Source organism: Leucoraja erinacea, unplaced genomic scaffold (assembly GCF_028641065.1).
Source record: "Leucoraja erinacea ecotype New England unplaced genomic scaffold, Leri_hhj_1 Leri_1032S, whole genome shotgun sequence".
NCBI lineage: Eukaryota > Metazoa > Chordata > Chondrichthyes > Rajiformes > Rajidae > Leucoraja > Leucoraja erinaceus.
In genome coordinates this window covers 9,489-25,730 of record NW_026575267.1, presented here as the reverse complement: position 1 = coordinate 25,730, position 16,242 = coordinate 9,489, and the positions used below count along the sequence as shown (strand labels likewise).

The window sequence follows — 16,242 nt, the reverse complement described above, 5'->3', positions numbered from 1 at the left end:
GCAATATTCCAGCTCTCCACAAATTCCAATATTGCTTGCCAGTGGGGGGGGGTTCTGTTGCGCTAGTATGGGTGTTGTGCGCCAAAGGTGCTGGTTTCCAGAGGGCTAATATAGACATTGTGGGCCGAATGGATTCTTGGGTTGCAGTTCAGTCACTGAGGCCTGGCAGTACAGTCACTCGGACCTGCCATGCTGGCAGCTGAGAAACTGCCAGAAATTCTGCCCAAAACAGGTGACAGACTGTGAGAGAGAAGGGGGAGAGAGTGGACTGAATGGATTATTGGGCTGGCAGTTCAGACACTTACGGCTGGTGGGATGGCAGTTCAGTTACTTACAGCTGGTGGGCTGGCAGTTCACTTACTAATGGCTGGTGGGCTGGCAGTGCAGTCACTCACACCTGGTACGCTGGCAGTTCATTCAGTTATCGCTCCTCCCTTCATCCCCCCACTCTGGGATTTATTAAAGTTTAAATTGTGAATTACTCTTAAAATAAAGAACAATTTAAATGTTAAAGATGAGAGTTATTAAGTTATTTCTTGTTGTGTTCTGCTGCTCACTGCCTTCTGATGGCTATTTGCTGTTGATAAAAAAAGAGACAATTTTAATATAGAGAGATTGAGCAGTTGTAATTTGTTGTAATTCTCAATCCTCTGGACTCACTGAAGAATTTGTGCAAAACATTTTTTTCATGCGGGGCTGTCAAGGTGTGGTGGGGGTTGGCTTCTTATTTCATGTGGCGTGCACAGCCTAAAGTTGTAGGACAACTTGTCCTATTTGATCTTGTTTGTGCACATCGAGTTGATTGCTTTACTCGAAACTGGGCGGACCGCGTGAAGGTTGCAATCTTCCACCCCGGGGGTGGCAAACGTCCTGCAGCCGAGAGAGGGGGACGGCTTCAGGCGGGGACTCTCGTGGGCTGATGATAGAGGGGGTGTCCTGCAACTGGGGATGGGGGCGGCTTCAGGAGGGGGAGCATCCTATAGCCAGGCGGAGGGCAGCGTCTTGAGGTGGGGATGCGGGGAGGGGGGAGGGGCAGTGAGTGACCCACTCATGGCTTCTGAACTCACTGCCTTAGGACTAACTCATGGCCTCTGGACTGAGAGACTGAATCACAGCTTGTGGACTGACTGACTTATGCCCGTCTTCTGGAATCATGTCCGACTTTTGTAAACTGAAAACTGTAACATCCACATTGAGGAACAACTTCTTCCTGACAGCCATTAGGCTATTAAACACAACGAATAAGCTCTGAACTACGAAATACTGTATTATTTGTACTATTTGTTATTTGTTGATCATGCACACACACACACACACCCTACTTAATAAACTAATTTACGCTAATTAGTAAATTACTTGAACCTGGGCCTTTGGCGCTCTTTTTAAATCTTCTTTCCCTTTGACTCACTTACTTCCAGCCAATACTAGCTCTCGCTGCTTCTTTCTGGTGGTCGGAGCTCAGTCAATCGGAGAAAAGACTGCAGTGCGATTGCCGGCTAATTTCAGTGCAAACAAGAACAGAGGCAAATGTTATCATAATATCGTTTCCATCAAATTTATATCGACTTTAATGTCCCCATAAATTGTATGCGGTGCGGATCTACTGATCAGTTAGCGAAACTGAAGGAATTCAGCTCTGCCCGAGGCTGGATATTAGTCGGTTTTCGGAGAGAAACCTTGAGTCGATGTTAGTGTTGCTGCATTAATTGTTCTGTAGGTGAGAGGGAAACGGAGTTGGTTTCGAGGAGGATCTCTTACTGTCAATGTTCTGAGGAATATCTGCGTAAATGTATCTTCCCGCATCAGCCAACCGCTGTTTCATGTTTAGTTTTGAGGTACAACGCGGAAACGGACCCTTCGGACCAGCGAGTCCGCACCGACTAGCGATCCTCACACATGAACACTATCCTACAAATGATAAGTGTTTGAAAAACATATATTTTTAAACATTTATATCAAACCAATTAACCTACAACCCTGGACGTCTTTTGAGTGCGGGAAGAAATGGGGAGAATGTTCAAATTGTGTACAGGGAAGCGCCCGTAGTCAGGATCGAACCAGGGTCTCTGGCGCTGTAAGGCAGTTGGTCTACCGCTCCGCCACCGTGTAGACAACTCAATGTGCAGTCGGTTTTCGACAACGACAAGGAACACTTGTCCCGCACTAAACATAATCGATGATCAGCCCTTCCACAGACATGGTGAGTGGCTCTGAAAAGAGCCTTTGGGTCACTATGTTGAGTTTCTCTCGCTTACTTGTTCGCTGCGCCGGTTTTCTTGGGCAACAACACGGCCTGGATATTGGGCAACACACCGCCCTGAGCGATGGTCACCCCTCCCAGCAGCTTGTTGAGCTCCTCGTCGTTGCGGACGGCCAGCTGCAGATGTCTGGGGATGATGCGGCTCTTCTTGTTGTCCCGGGCTGCGTTGCCGGCCAGCTCGAGGATTTCAGCCGTCAGATACTCGAGCACAGCAGCCAGATAGACAGGGGCTCCTGCACCCACCCGCTGAGCATAGTTGCCTTTCCTCAAGTGCCTATGAACACGACCGACCGGGAACTGCAGTCCAGCCCGGGACGAGCGAGACTTGGCCTTGGCCCGAGCTTTGCCGCTGGTTTTTCCTCGTCCAGACATCTCCTGATGTTTTGTACACGCAGAATGAGAAAATTATCACAGACTCGCCTTTCTTATACCTGTTTGAGGAATCCAGAGAACCGCTGGTGATTGGTGAAAAAGGACATGAACTCATTGGTGAGAAGAATGACCCAATCAGTGAACTGTTTTATCTACCAATCAAAACCCACAACAGAAAAGCGCTGAAAATAACTGCCAGTCCCTCCAAAACTCGAACTTTGAAATAGCCGCCAAACTATAAATCTGTATGTCAATACAATTTGCTACATCACATAATCATTGCTTTTTTGATTATAATTTTTTATGTAAGTGCATTGCGTTAAGATGTTAATTATACTGCTGCGAGTAAGAATTTCATTGTTCCGTTCACGGTACATATGACAATTAAATACTCTTGATTGTGGACCACCTTGAACCCCGGGCAATACAGCACAACACATTTAATTTACGATTTATTTGGGCCGGTAACCAATTACAAAAAAGATCCTCAGCACCAATTAACGATTGGTCACTATGTAAACGGTCTCGGATTTTACTTTGGAGTCACGTGAGTGACTACGTGATGAAGGCCGTCCAGGTGCACGCGCGTCATCTCGTCAGACGCATTGCGCTGCAACCGCGGTAGGAGGTGTGGAACCGCCAAACAGTGAGTGAAAGAAAACCTGAATGTAAATATTTTCTACTTTTACTTTCAGGCTGCTTTTCTTCAGAGACTGCGTGCAGAGACACAGGCAAGTCTTATGTATGGAGAAAGGTGGGAGGAAGAATAGTAAGAGCACCGCAGTAAGCACTCAATAAAACAAAGTGTCTGAGAGTAGCGGGCGCCCGACTAAAAAGTCGATTGTAAAGAAATAACTATTTTACACGGGAGGAAAAGTCCCGTTGAAACTCCCATAGGGAGCAAGGCCATAAAGAAATAACAGGCCTGGAAGACTCTGAGGAGTCTGAACTATAGAATTTATAAACTGGAATTCCTCATGGGTAAAACAAACTCCAGAAGGAGTATAAATGACGCGGGCTTAAAGAGCAACCGCATGGAACACCCAGAAGAAGTTCTGGGAAACGTTGGCCCAGATTTGAGCCAGCGACCGAAATGCCTGATGATAAAGATGAATATATGGGCTGACCTGACACGGAGGCAGCACCAAAAATGTCTGAAAGACAATACAGGCGTTGGTCTACAGGAGACCCAGAATATGGAGTAGCACCCAAAAGTGGGCTGCCAATATACAGCTCAATGGAAGAGCTTGATGTACCCCAAAAGAGGGACAAAAAAGCATAGGCCTATCATATGAAAATCCAGGTGAAACCCATTATGAGGAGGAATATCCAGAATACTCTGATAACGAATCAGTTGAGGACCAGAGCCAATACAAAAAAGAAAAGTGCCAGGGCTGGCCCAAAGGTTCTCTAGTCCCAGAAACAAGGGACAACCTCTATCAGAGGAGATAGCAGAGAGTATAAATTACCTGCTTTCCCATCAGTTGGAAGACCAACGATGGATGAAATTGTGAACAAATATAAAATCCCCCAGAACTGTGCTCGGTTAGGAGTTCCAGCTGTTAACAAAGAAGTGTGGAATTATATGGGCACTGCAGTAAGAGCTCAAGAAATGAGATTACAGCGGGTATTAAAATTAATGGGGTCAAGCATTACGGCATTTGCCAGAGATCTGGAAGAAGGAAATGTAACAACGTCACAACAGGATGTGATGGGAATGATGTGTAATGCACATTTTGGAGTATGTCTGTGATAAGACCTAACATACATCCTAAGTTTGCAGGGCTTTGTAAACCATCTAATATATAATTGCCACACTTACTCTTTGGAGTGGTGCTTGCCAAAAAACTGAAGGTTCTCAACGAAGAATCAATAACCATCGGGATGATGAAGCCACCGATGTTTGGCAACACAGCTAGAAGGCAATATCCATACCGAAAGGGAACGGAATAAAACCCCAGGACGTGGAGGACATGGTATTCTCACAAGGGACAAGTGATACCGCTAAACCCTGAAGTAGGTGGTTCTGGTTCTGAAAGAAACATATCAGATGTGTCCTACTTACAAATTGGAGGTAGGTTACAATTCTTTTTAAAAGAATATAAACTAATAACATATGATGCATATATACTTTGCAGCATAATGAGGTTTAGAATTGAATTTTAACAGAATGAAAATCCCCTAAACATATTCCAAAAAGTATTCAATTTTCTCTAAAGAAGAGATATTAGGAAAATTAAAATAGAAATTGATATTTTGAGTAAAAAAGGGGTGAGAGAGAAAACAACTTATAAAAACCTCACAAATCTCAAACTATTTGTACAGTATAAACATTTCAAATGGAGATTTTACTAATGCTTTGCAATTAATTTCAACAGAATGCTATATGGCAAGCATACATCTCCAAGATAAAGATCGTAGATATTTCAAATTTGTCTGGATTACTCAATTGTGGCAATTCAAAGCATTGCCTGATGTGTTAACTTCAGCTCCTAGATTGTTTACTGCTGAAACCAATCTTAGAATTGTTAAGAGCTCAAGGCCATTTGATAATGGCTTATTTGGATGACATGTTATTGTGGGAGACATTGAAGACATGGCAACAAGCCTCAGTTTTAAAATTTAAACTTACAAACTTACAACTGGGCTTTGTGATTCACCGAGAGAAATCCAGACTGACACACAACAAAATAATTGATTACTTGGGGTTCACTCTTAATTCAGATCACAAGACAGTGAGCTTACCCAAGGACAAAAAGTTGCAAGTGATTAAGTGTTGTAAGGAGCTAATTGCAGGCAAACAACCATCAATCAGGCAAGTAGCAAGTCTAATTGGCAAGTTAATTGCTTCATTTCCAGCTGTTCAGTTTGGACTACTGCATTATCAGCAGCTGCAGTGAGCAAAGATATCAGTATTGGGAAGACATGCTGGACATTTCAATAGGCCAATGCAACTAGCTAACGCAGCAATATAGGATATAAAATGGTGGATTAAAAAATGCGGATTACTCTTACAGGAAAATTCTGATTGAATCACCAGCTACCATTTTACAAACCGATGCAAGTGCACTGGGATGGGGAGCTGCGGATGCCATCTCAAGCTGTGGAGATAGATAGAATGCAGAGGAAGAACCTTTGCTCGAGACACATGGCATAAATTATCTTGAATTACTAAGTGTATTGCATGGGTTGAAAGCCCATTGCTGAAAGGTCCAAAAGTTGCATGTACAGGTTCAGATTGACAACACTACGGCAGTGGCACATGTCAATCACATGGGTGGATTCAAGTCAGAAGCATGTGACAGATTGGCAAACATGATTTGGCACTGGTTCATTGAGAAAGATATTTGGCTTTCTGCAATTTATCTACCTGGCAAATTCAACATAATTGCAGATACCAGGTCAAGAAATTTCAATGACAACACAGAATCGTGACTTTTACACAAAATTGTGAAAATATTTGGGAAACACCAGGGGAGTTTACGTAGATGAGTTTACGTTAAATTGGGGTGGAATGTTTTATATGCATTTCCTCCCTTTTGTCTCATCAATTGGTGTCTACAGAAGATCAAACAAGATTATGCTTCAGGATTGTTGGTGGTCCCAGATTAGCCCAAACAAACATGGTATCCATTAGGGTTAAAAATGGTGACTGGACCCATTATGGATGTCTTTAGACAAGAAAACCTGTAACTGGTGAATTTCATCCTTTACATGATCGTGTTGATTTAGTGATTTGCAGATTCTAAAAAGTACCTAGAAGCAGTACATTTCTTACATTAAGAAATGGGAACATTCAACACAAAATATTTCTTACCACACTGCAGACGCTTCAGATGTTGTAGAAATTTGTCAAAATTACATTTTGATGATAATTTAAGATATAGTGTGAACAACACAGCAAGGAACGCTTTGTCGGCATACTTATCGAGACCATCGGAACATCAAGTTCTAGGATCACACCCTTTGACTTGTAGATACATGAAGGGCATATTTTATGCTACTTAGGAATAGTGATCCCATCTCAAATTTATCGTTAGACAAAATTACGATAAAAAAGTATGTTAATGGCTTTAGTATCAGCACAAAGAGTACAAACATTACACAAGTTAAGGATAGACAGAATGGGAATGAAAAAAGAGGAAATTACATTCTATGTCTATGACCTGCTAAAACAGAGCAGACCAGGAGTCTCGGGGTGTAAATTGATTTTCAGCATATTCTGCAGATCAAAGACTTTGTGTAGTTACATATTTAAAATACTACATTGAGACTACCAAACATCTTAGAGGTGTAGAATCTGGATTATTCATCAGCCATAAAAGCCACACAAAAAATTGACAACACAAAGAATTTCAAGATAGCTGAAGAAGGTGCTATTGGATGCAGGAATTGATACTGACAAATTTAAACCTCATTCCACCAGGGCGGCGGCAACATTGGCGGACAAATATTTGGACGTTCCAATAGACAATATCCTTGCGGCCGCAGGTTGGGAAAATGAAAGGATGTTGCACAAGTATTATCACAAAGAAATTGCAGACCCTGGTGTATTTGGTGGTACTATTTTGAATTCAGTATTAAATGTCTCTAGAGATTAAAATGGGACACATAATGTTTTACCATAACATAAACCATTAATTAATTAAACAAGTATGATGGTTTGCATGTTATTGACTATTTTTCACTCATAGAGTCAAGCAAAATGCAGTGATACGCAGGAACCCAATCTACGGCCTGAAATCACAGAAGCTTTAAAATCTTCACGTAGTCACTCACATGACTCTGAAGTAAAATAGTAAGATTAAACGAGAACTTACCAGTTTGAAGTTTGATCTTTATTTTATGAGGAGTTACGTCGAGGGACTACGTGTCCTCCGCTCCCACCCTTATAAGATCAAAGGTAAGTTAAGTTTGTATCACGTAGCTTACTATTATGCTTCGGAGTATATCATCTGTGATTTCACACCGCTGCTTTGAAGGTTGACGCGCATGCGCCTGGATGGCCTTCTTCACGTAGTCCTTCGACGTAACTCCTCATAAAATAAAGATCAAACTTCAAACTGGTAAGTTCTCGTTTAATCTTACTATTATCGTCTGGTTCATTGTCACAAAAATCGGAATATGGGCGAAAGTGTGAAATGTTCCTCCTTGAAAGACTGTGGACGAATTGTGGAGTAGAAATGCAATTCAGAACAGTTACAGAGATGAAGCCAATAAAACATCGACGACAGCACTAATCGGCTGGCCGTGGGCACAACTTATGACTGGGTAGACAAAAATGCTGGAGAAACTCAGCGGGTGAAGCAGCATCTGTGGAGCGAAGGAAATAGGCAACGTTTAGGGTCGAAACCTTTCTTCAGACTGGCTTATGATGACTGGGACAAGCTGACGTGAAGGGAAAGGAGTTATATTTCTGTTTGATGGACAGGAAGGCAACATGGATACCGGGAATATCCCGAGTATATTGGAACATTTAATCATTAAACAGAATGTGAAATAATTCGGCAAACAAAAATATCCTGAAACATTCTGCTGCGATTCAATAATAATAATAATAATAATAAGTTTATTTATATAGCACATTTATAGTCAATTTTCATTGACCCCAAAGTGCTTTACATAATTTAAAAATCAGTTCCATACAAAGCATAAAGATGGGTTAACAAAATAATAAAATGCATAAACAGGACACAACATGTAACATAAACATCCACCACAGCATTCATCACTGTGGTGGAAGGCACAAAAAATTTTGGCCGTCCTCCTCCATTCCCCCCCCCGTGGACAAGACCAGAGTCCAGAGTCCAGTCCAGGATTGGTCTTTCCTCACCGGAGACCGCGGCTTCAAGATTGTGTAGGCCGCAGGCCGGTGGTTGAGATTTAAAGTCCCTGCCGCAGCCAGAAGCACCGTAGACTCCAGGGCCGGCGGTCGAAGCTCCCCTCCAGGGGTGATGGCAAGTCCATGCAATGGCGGCTTCTTCTTCCCCCGGGTCCCCCACGAGGGATCCCGGGCTGTAGACGCCGCAGCAGCTAATGTCAATGTCTTTGATTTAATGTCAAAACATTAGTACAACTCTTTCTGCGAAAATGTGGGTGGCTCTTCTTGGGTTTTGGGTGTTTTTTCAACAATGTGTGGATCTTTATTTGGAACTGGTGTACTTGGTCACCGCCTTTGTCCCTCTCCCCGGGAAGAAGCAGGCGCACGGCAGTCTGAATCTCTCGGGAGCTGATGGTCGCCCGCTTGTTATAATGCGCCAGGCGGGAAGCCTCACCCGCGATACGCTCGAAAATATCGTTCACGAACGAGTTCATGATGCCCATGGCCTTGGAGGAGATGCCGGTATCCGGGTGAACCTGCTTCATCACTTTGTAGATGTAGATGGAGTAAATCTCCTTCCTCGACCTCCTGCGCTTCTTGCCCCCTTTACCTGCAGATTTTGGCAAAGCTTTCTTTGCGCCCTTCTTAGCGACTGTTTTCGGCGGATCAGGCATATCCTCGGTGGATTTCAAACACAAAAACAAAACACAAACTTTTTCGGATTTGTGGAACCAGAGTTGGTTTACAGGGCAAGGCCAACGAATGCCCTTGCATTAGTAGATGTAGTGGTAAATGTCAATATACATTCAGGAGCACCTGTTCCGTTGTTTTGCACAATCCGCAGGCATTGCCACTTTCATTTTACTGCACATCTTGTATGTGTATGTGACAAATAAACTTGACCTACCTTGACTTGACGACAAGTGATTTCCTGTTGTTGGGGGGCAGTGTTAGCTGAGAGGAGGATGCTAGGAGGCTGCCAGGTGACTTGTATAATCTGGGTGAGTGGGCAAATGCATGGCAGATGCAGTATAATGTGGATAAATGTGAGGTTATCCACTTTGGTGGCAAAAACAGGAAAGCAGACCATTATCTAAATGGTGGCCGTTTAGGAAAAGGGGAGATGCAGCGAGACCTGGGTGTCATGGTACACCAGTCATTGAAAGTAGGCATGCAGGTGCAGCAGGCAGTGAAGAAAGCGAATGGTATTTTAGCTTTCATAACAAAACGATTTGAGTATAGGAGCAGGGAGGTTCTACTGCAGTTGTACAGGGTCTTGGTGAGACCACACCTGGAGTATTGCGTACAGTTTTGGTCTCCAAATCTGAGGAAGGACATTATTGCCATAGAGGGAGTGCAGAGAAGGTTCACCAGACTGATTCCTGGGATGGCTGGACTTTCATATGAAGAAAGACTGGATAGACTTGGCTTATACTCGCTAGAATTTAGGAGATTGAGGGGGGATCTTATAGAAACTTACAAAATTCTTAAGGGGTTGGGCAGGCTAGATGCTGGAAGATTTTTCCCGATGTTGGGGAAGTCCAGGACAAGGGGTCACAACTTAAGGATAAGGGGGAAATCCTTTAAGACCAAGATGAGAAAAACATTTTTCACACAGAGAGTGGTGAATCTCTGGAATTCTCTGCCACAGAGGGTAGTTGAGGCCAGTTCATTGGCTATATTTAAGAGGGAGTTAGATGTGGCCCTTGTGGCTAAGGGGATCAGGGGGTATGGAGAGAAGGCGGGTACGGGGTACTGAGTTGGATGATCAGCCATGATCATATTGAATGGCGGTGCAGGCTCGAAGGGCCGAATGGCCTACACCTGCACCTATTTTCTATGTATCTATGTATTTTTATATATATTCAAAACAGAGGAGAAATACTCTCCAAGGTCCTTGCCAACCTCCTGCAGCTCCACACATAGACTTTGGTCTTTGACGGAGCCATATTCTCTCCAGTTACTTTTTTCCATTTTTCTCCTTAAACTTCTATGCCAAAGTCATCTCATTCCCCCATTTTTAACCTCCTTATTCCTTCCCATGCATACTTCTGCATCTCCTGTACATACCCAGTGATCACTTGATAGCAGCTGGCTGTACCTGAACACACCTTCCTTTTTTCTGACCAGAGCCTCCATACCCTGTGACCCAGAGCTCCCTCGTCCTGCTGGCCCTGCCCTTCACACCAACAGGAATATTCAGAACTTGACCGCTCACTATCTCACTTGCTAGATGTTCCTTTATACTCAAACAACATACTTCTATCATTTTTTTAAGATTCTTTCATATACTGTTAACATTTGTCTAGTTGCAGTTTATAACTTTAGCTTGAGGAGCAGTTCTGTGTTTTACCATAACTGTATCAACACAAATAGAACTAAAATGCCTCCCCATCTATAGTTTTAACAATAAAAGGTTAAGCTTTGCCGACCCTATCTGAGCCCTTTGCACCATGGCTGTCCTGGTCTATATCCAGAAACGTAAAATCCATTTCACAGCCTTTGTTATTCTTGCAACTTTCTCCAATCATCCTGCATCTTTGCTCCTCTAATTCCCAACAAGATCACCCCTATATTTCAATGTTCCATTCATTAATCCTCAATACTTTCATTTTAGATAACTGCGTGATGTTCCCCCTCATCAAAAACTCAACTACCTCTCCTCTCTTTCTCCTGCTCCATCTCGCCTGTCGCACTGGTACCCTGGAACATTAAGCTACCAACCTGACCCTCCATTAACTATATTTCTGCAGGAGCTATAATATCCCAATCCCATGTACTTATTCACGTCCAGTGTTCGATGACCTCACCTGTCCGGCCACTTTTACTGAAATAAATGTCATTTAATCTGACACCCTTTGCTCACTCCCTGCCCTGCTGCTGCATGACACATATACTGAACTTGGTGTTGCTGACTTTGCAATCAACTTGCAGCTTCCACTTGCCTCACTATTGCTTTGGATCCCACACCACTGCCAATCAATTTAAAATCTTCCCTGGTATCGTGAGCAAATCTGTCCACCAGAATATTGGTCACCCTCCAGTTCAGGTGTAACCCGTCCCTGTTGTGCAGGTCACTGCTGCCGCAGAAAAGATCCCTATAATCCAATTCCAGCATCTGCAGTTCCTACTTAAATGCTATAACCCAATAATCTGACTTCCTGCTCCAACTTTTCCGCCATGCATTCATCTGTCCCATCCTTACAGAATTTCCTTCTTTTTCCCTGACTATCAAGTATCCTATCACTGTCGCCTGACTGGTCTCATTCATCCCCACCGTGCCACAGACCCAGTCCTAGTAGCACAGACCTGGATGTTGCTTTCCGTTGCAACATCACTGCTTATCCTCACCCAACAGTTAAAATGACCCACAACTACAAACACATTGATTTCACATCCTTCCTCATTCAGCCTACATGTCTCGTCTCCTCATGCATGCTGACTATTGAGAGGCAGACAGTATAATCCCATCATAGAGATTGTCCATTTCTTATTCCTAAATTGTAACCATACAGTCTCATGAGTCGATCCCTCCAGGATATCCCCAGTACTACAGGGGTGATGGTAAGTCCATGCAATGGCGGCTTCTTCTTCCCCCGGGTCCCCCACGAGGGATCCCGGGCTGTAGACGCCGCAGCAGCTAATGTCAATGTCTTTGATTTAATGTCAAAACATTAGTACAACTCTTTCTGCGAAAATGTGGGTGGCTCTTCTTGGGTTTTGGGTGTTTTTTCAACAATGTGTGGATCTTTATTTGGAACTGGTGTACTTGGTCACCGCCTTTGTCCCTCTCCCCGGGAAGAAGCAGGCGCACGGCAGTCTGAATCTCTCGGGAGCTGATGGTCGCCCGCTTGTTATAATGCGCCAGGCGGGAAGCCTCACCCGCGATACGCTCGAAAATATCGTTCACGAACGAGTTCATGATGCCCATGGCCTTGGAGGAGATGCCGGTATCCGGGTGAACCTGCTTCATCACTTTGTAGATGTAGATGGAGTAAATCTCCTTCCTCGACCTCCTGCGCTTCTTGCCCCCTTTACCTGCAGATTTTGGCAAAGCTTTCTTTGCGCCCTTTTTAGCGACTGTTTTCGGCGGATCAGGCATATCCTCGGTGGATTTCAAACACAAAAACAAAACACAAACTTTTTCGGATTTGTGGAACCAGAGTTGGTTTACAGGGCAAGGCCAACGAATGCCCTTGCATTAGTTGATGTAGTGGTAAATGTCAATATACATTCAGGAGCACCTGTTCCGTTGTTTTGCACAATCCGCACAGATCTTTCAGAACTTTGCAGAGCTAACGCCGCTGCCACCGTGTGACGGGGTGGTTGCAACACCAGCCGTGCTGAGAGAGGAGCGGTCAAAGAGGGACCCTGACGTGCCACTTTCATTTTACTGCACATCTTGTATGTGTATGTGACAAATAAACTTGACCTACCTTGACTTGACAACAAGTGATTTCCTGTTGTTGGGGGGCAGTGTTAGCTGAGAAGAAGCTTCCACCGCCGGCCCGCGGCCAGCTTCTACCGCGGGCGTGGTGGTGACTTACCATCAGGAACGGGGTCCCTCGCCGGGGATCCCTGGAGGGGAGCTTCGTCTGTCGGCCCTGCGGTCTGCGGTGCTTCTGGCTGCGGCGCGAACTTTAGATCTTCGACCGCCGGCCTGCGGCCTACACCAGCCTTAAGCCACGGTCTCCGGTGGGGAAGAGCCGATCCTGGACTTATCTTGACTTTTACCTTGTCCTTTTACCATCTGGACGCCCGCAGCGATGGCTGCGGAGGGTTGAGGTCCCAACCACGGGAGAAAATCGAGGACTGGCCAATTTCTGTGCCTTCCACCACAGTGATGAATGCTGTGGTGGATGTTTGTGTTAAATTTTTATTGTGTTTGTGTGTTCTTTATCATTGTACCGCTGCTGACAAATTCATTTCACTTGCACTTTATGTGCAATGTGACGAATAAAACTGATTGATTGTTTGCTGCAGATGTTGGCTTTACTCATGAGGACGTAACGGGGAGTGAGTTAGCCCGGGTGGTTTATAACAAGACCCGCGAGTGGAGGCGCGTCAACACAAGACATAGGAAGCGGTCCTCTGAACGGAAATAGCCAGCCGCTGCTCAGCCCTTTGATAGACACTGTAGGTGGCTCTGAAAAGAGCCTTTGGGTCGTTAGATTGAGGTTTCGCTGATCTACTTGCTCTTGGTGCCAGAGGCTGCGCTGGTTTTCTTGGGCAACAGCACGGCCTGGATATTGGGCAGCACCCCGCCTTGAGCGATGGTCACCCCTCCCAGCAGCTTGTTGAGCTCCTCGTCGTTGCGGACGGCCAGTTGCAGGTGTCTGGGGATGATGCGGCTCTTCTTGTTGTCCCGGGCCGCGTTGCCGGCCAGCTCGAGGATTTCAGCCGTCAGATACTCGAGCACAGCAGCCAGATAGACCGGGGCTCCGGCACCCACCCGCTCACCATAGTTGCCCTTTCTCAGGAGCCGATGAACACGGCCCACCGGGAACTGCAGTCCGGCCCGGGACGAGCGTGACTTAGGCTTAGCCTTGGCTTTGCCGCCGGTTTTCCCTCGTCCAGTCATTTCCACCAACTTCTACGCACAAAGAATGAGGAAATCCTCCCGCACTCGCCCTTCTTGTAGCTTCTAGAGGAATGCGGTGGAGCGCTTCCCATTGGTGGCGCAGCGCTTCATCTCATTGGTGATTTCAAATAGGCCAATCGTACAGCTGCCTCTTTCTCCAATGAGCAGACAACAACCGGAGATGCGCGGAAAATAACCGCCTGGCCCCAAAATAACAGGTTTGAAAAGCCCGCCCAAAAAGAAAATGTATTTTTCAGGCAAAAAAATAAAAATAATTACACATCTGTGTGTGATACTGGATCCCCGCATCCCAATTATTCTATCCTAACCCACCAACAAGACACACCCAATGTGAATTAATTACATGAGAGATTCTTAAGAGCGCATTCTTACCATTTTAAACTCCTAACTTATGGGTACAAACTCTAATCATAGAAATGTTAGAGATCGCTCTTTGCATAAAGGACATTAGACTATTGACGATCAACAGTGGTGGGTTACTCCATTGTCAGGAGCGGACAGGAGATTCTGTGGTGACAGGCGAGACTCGAGGATGGTATGTTGTCTCCCTGGTGCCACCCCCAAAGGGATCACACTAATGGCTATATCTTCCTATCTCCATACCTTTCTACTTTCCACCGCTCCTCCGTAACTCCTTGGTCAACTCGTCCCTTCCCACCCAAACCACCCCCTCCCCAGGTATTTTCCCCTGCAACCACAGGAGATACAACATCTGCCGCTTTACCTCCCCCTTCGACTCCATCCAAGGACCCAACCAGTCTTTCCAGGTGAGGCAGAGGTTCACTTGCACCTCCTCAAAGCTCATCTACTGCAACCGCTGTTCCAAGTGTCAACTTCTCTACATCGGCGAGACCAAGCGCAGGCTCGGCGATCATTTCGCTGAACACCACCGCTCAGTCCGTCTCAACCAAGCTGATCTCCCGGTTGCCCAGCACTTCAACTCCCCCTCCCATTCCTAATCTGACCTTCCTGTCCTGGGCCTCCTCCATTGTCAGAGTGAGGCCCAGTGCAAATTGGAGGACCAGCACATATTTTGCTTGGTTAATTTAAAACCAGCGGTATGAACGTTGGCTACCTGAAGTTAGAGAACTTCAGGTAGCCCTTACTCTCTCTCTCTCTTCCCAGTCCTCCCACTAGTCCCATTGTCTCTGCCAACTTTGTTTCTTTGTCCTACCCCCTCCCCTGACATCAGTCTGAACAAGGGTCTCGACCCAAAATGTTGCTTATTCCTTCTCTCCATAGATGCGCCTCACCCACTGAGTGTCTCCAGCATTTTGTATCTACCTTCGATTTTACCAGCATCTGCGGTTCTTTCTTAAACAGGGAGAAGGAGTTGGTGCAGGGGGCAGGAATTTGGATTTCTAGACCACTGAGATATCTTCTGGGGCATGGGTGACCTGTACAAAAGGGATGGGTTGTACCTTAATGGAGGTATGGACCAACATTCTGGCGGGCAGGTTTGCTAGTGCGACACGGGTGAGTTTAAACTAAACAGTGGGGGGGGGGGGGGGGTCAACAACGTGCATGTGTATGAGTGCTGTTAACGAGAATAAGTGCAGTAAAGGTCACGTTTAAACTAACAGGGCAGGGGGATGGGAACCAATGCAAGGAGACAGAGGGCCTTAAAAGGAGGACAGCAGCAAAATGTAGAAGGGAGATATGTAAAACAAACCTGAAAGCTTTGTTTGTTAATGCGAGGAGCATTCGTAATAAGGTGGATGAATTGGATGCGCAGTTAGTAGTTAAGGGATATGATATAGTTGGAATTACAGAGACATGGCTCCATGGTGACCAAGGTTGGGAGCTAAACATCCAGGGGTATTCAATATTCAGGAAGGAAAGACAGAAAGGAAGAGGAGGTGGGGTGGTATTGCTTGTTAAAGAGGAGCTTAATGCACTAGCAAGAAAACGCTTGTTGGAGTTGTATACAGACCACCAAACAGCAGTACAGAGGTTGGGGATAGCATCAATCAGGAAATTAGGGATGCATGTAGCAAAGGTACTGAAGTTATCATGATGACTTTAATCTACATACAGTTTGAGCCAACCAAATTGGTACTGAGCTGAGGAGGAGATTTCCTGGAATGTATACGGGATGATTTTCTAAAACAATATGTTGAGGAACCGACAAGAGGGCAGGGCATCCTGGACTGGGTATTGTGTAATGAGGAATTATTAGTTAGTGAT

General features: G+C 45.1%; 1 protein-coding gene across 1 annotated transcript; it reads right to left on the bottom strand.

The window, feature by feature from the left end:
- Nucleotides 1–1,648: 1,648 nt before the first annotated feature.
- On the bottom strand, nt 1,649–14,042 carry LOC129715143 (histone H2AX-like). The gene is made up of 3 exons (XM_055665011.1): nt 13,646–14,042; nt 3,316–3,328; nt 1,649–2,632 (listed from the first exon to the last, which is right to left on the bottom strand). The coding sequence occupies exons 1-3, from the start codon at nt 14,032–14,034 to the stop codon at nt 2,252–2,254; spliced, it is 783 nt and encodes a 260-aa protein (XP_055520986.1). The 5' UTR covers nt 14,035–14,042; the 3' UTR covers nt 1,649–2,251.
- Between the last annotated feature and the right edge of the window lie 2,200 nt (nt 14,043–16,242).

What these genes read in the sequence shown, in the direction of transcription:
- LOC129715143 (XM_055665011.1), bottom strand. Translation starts at nt 14,034, where the DNA reads ATGACTGGACGAGGGAAAACCGGCGGCAAAGCCAAGGCTAAGCCTAAG.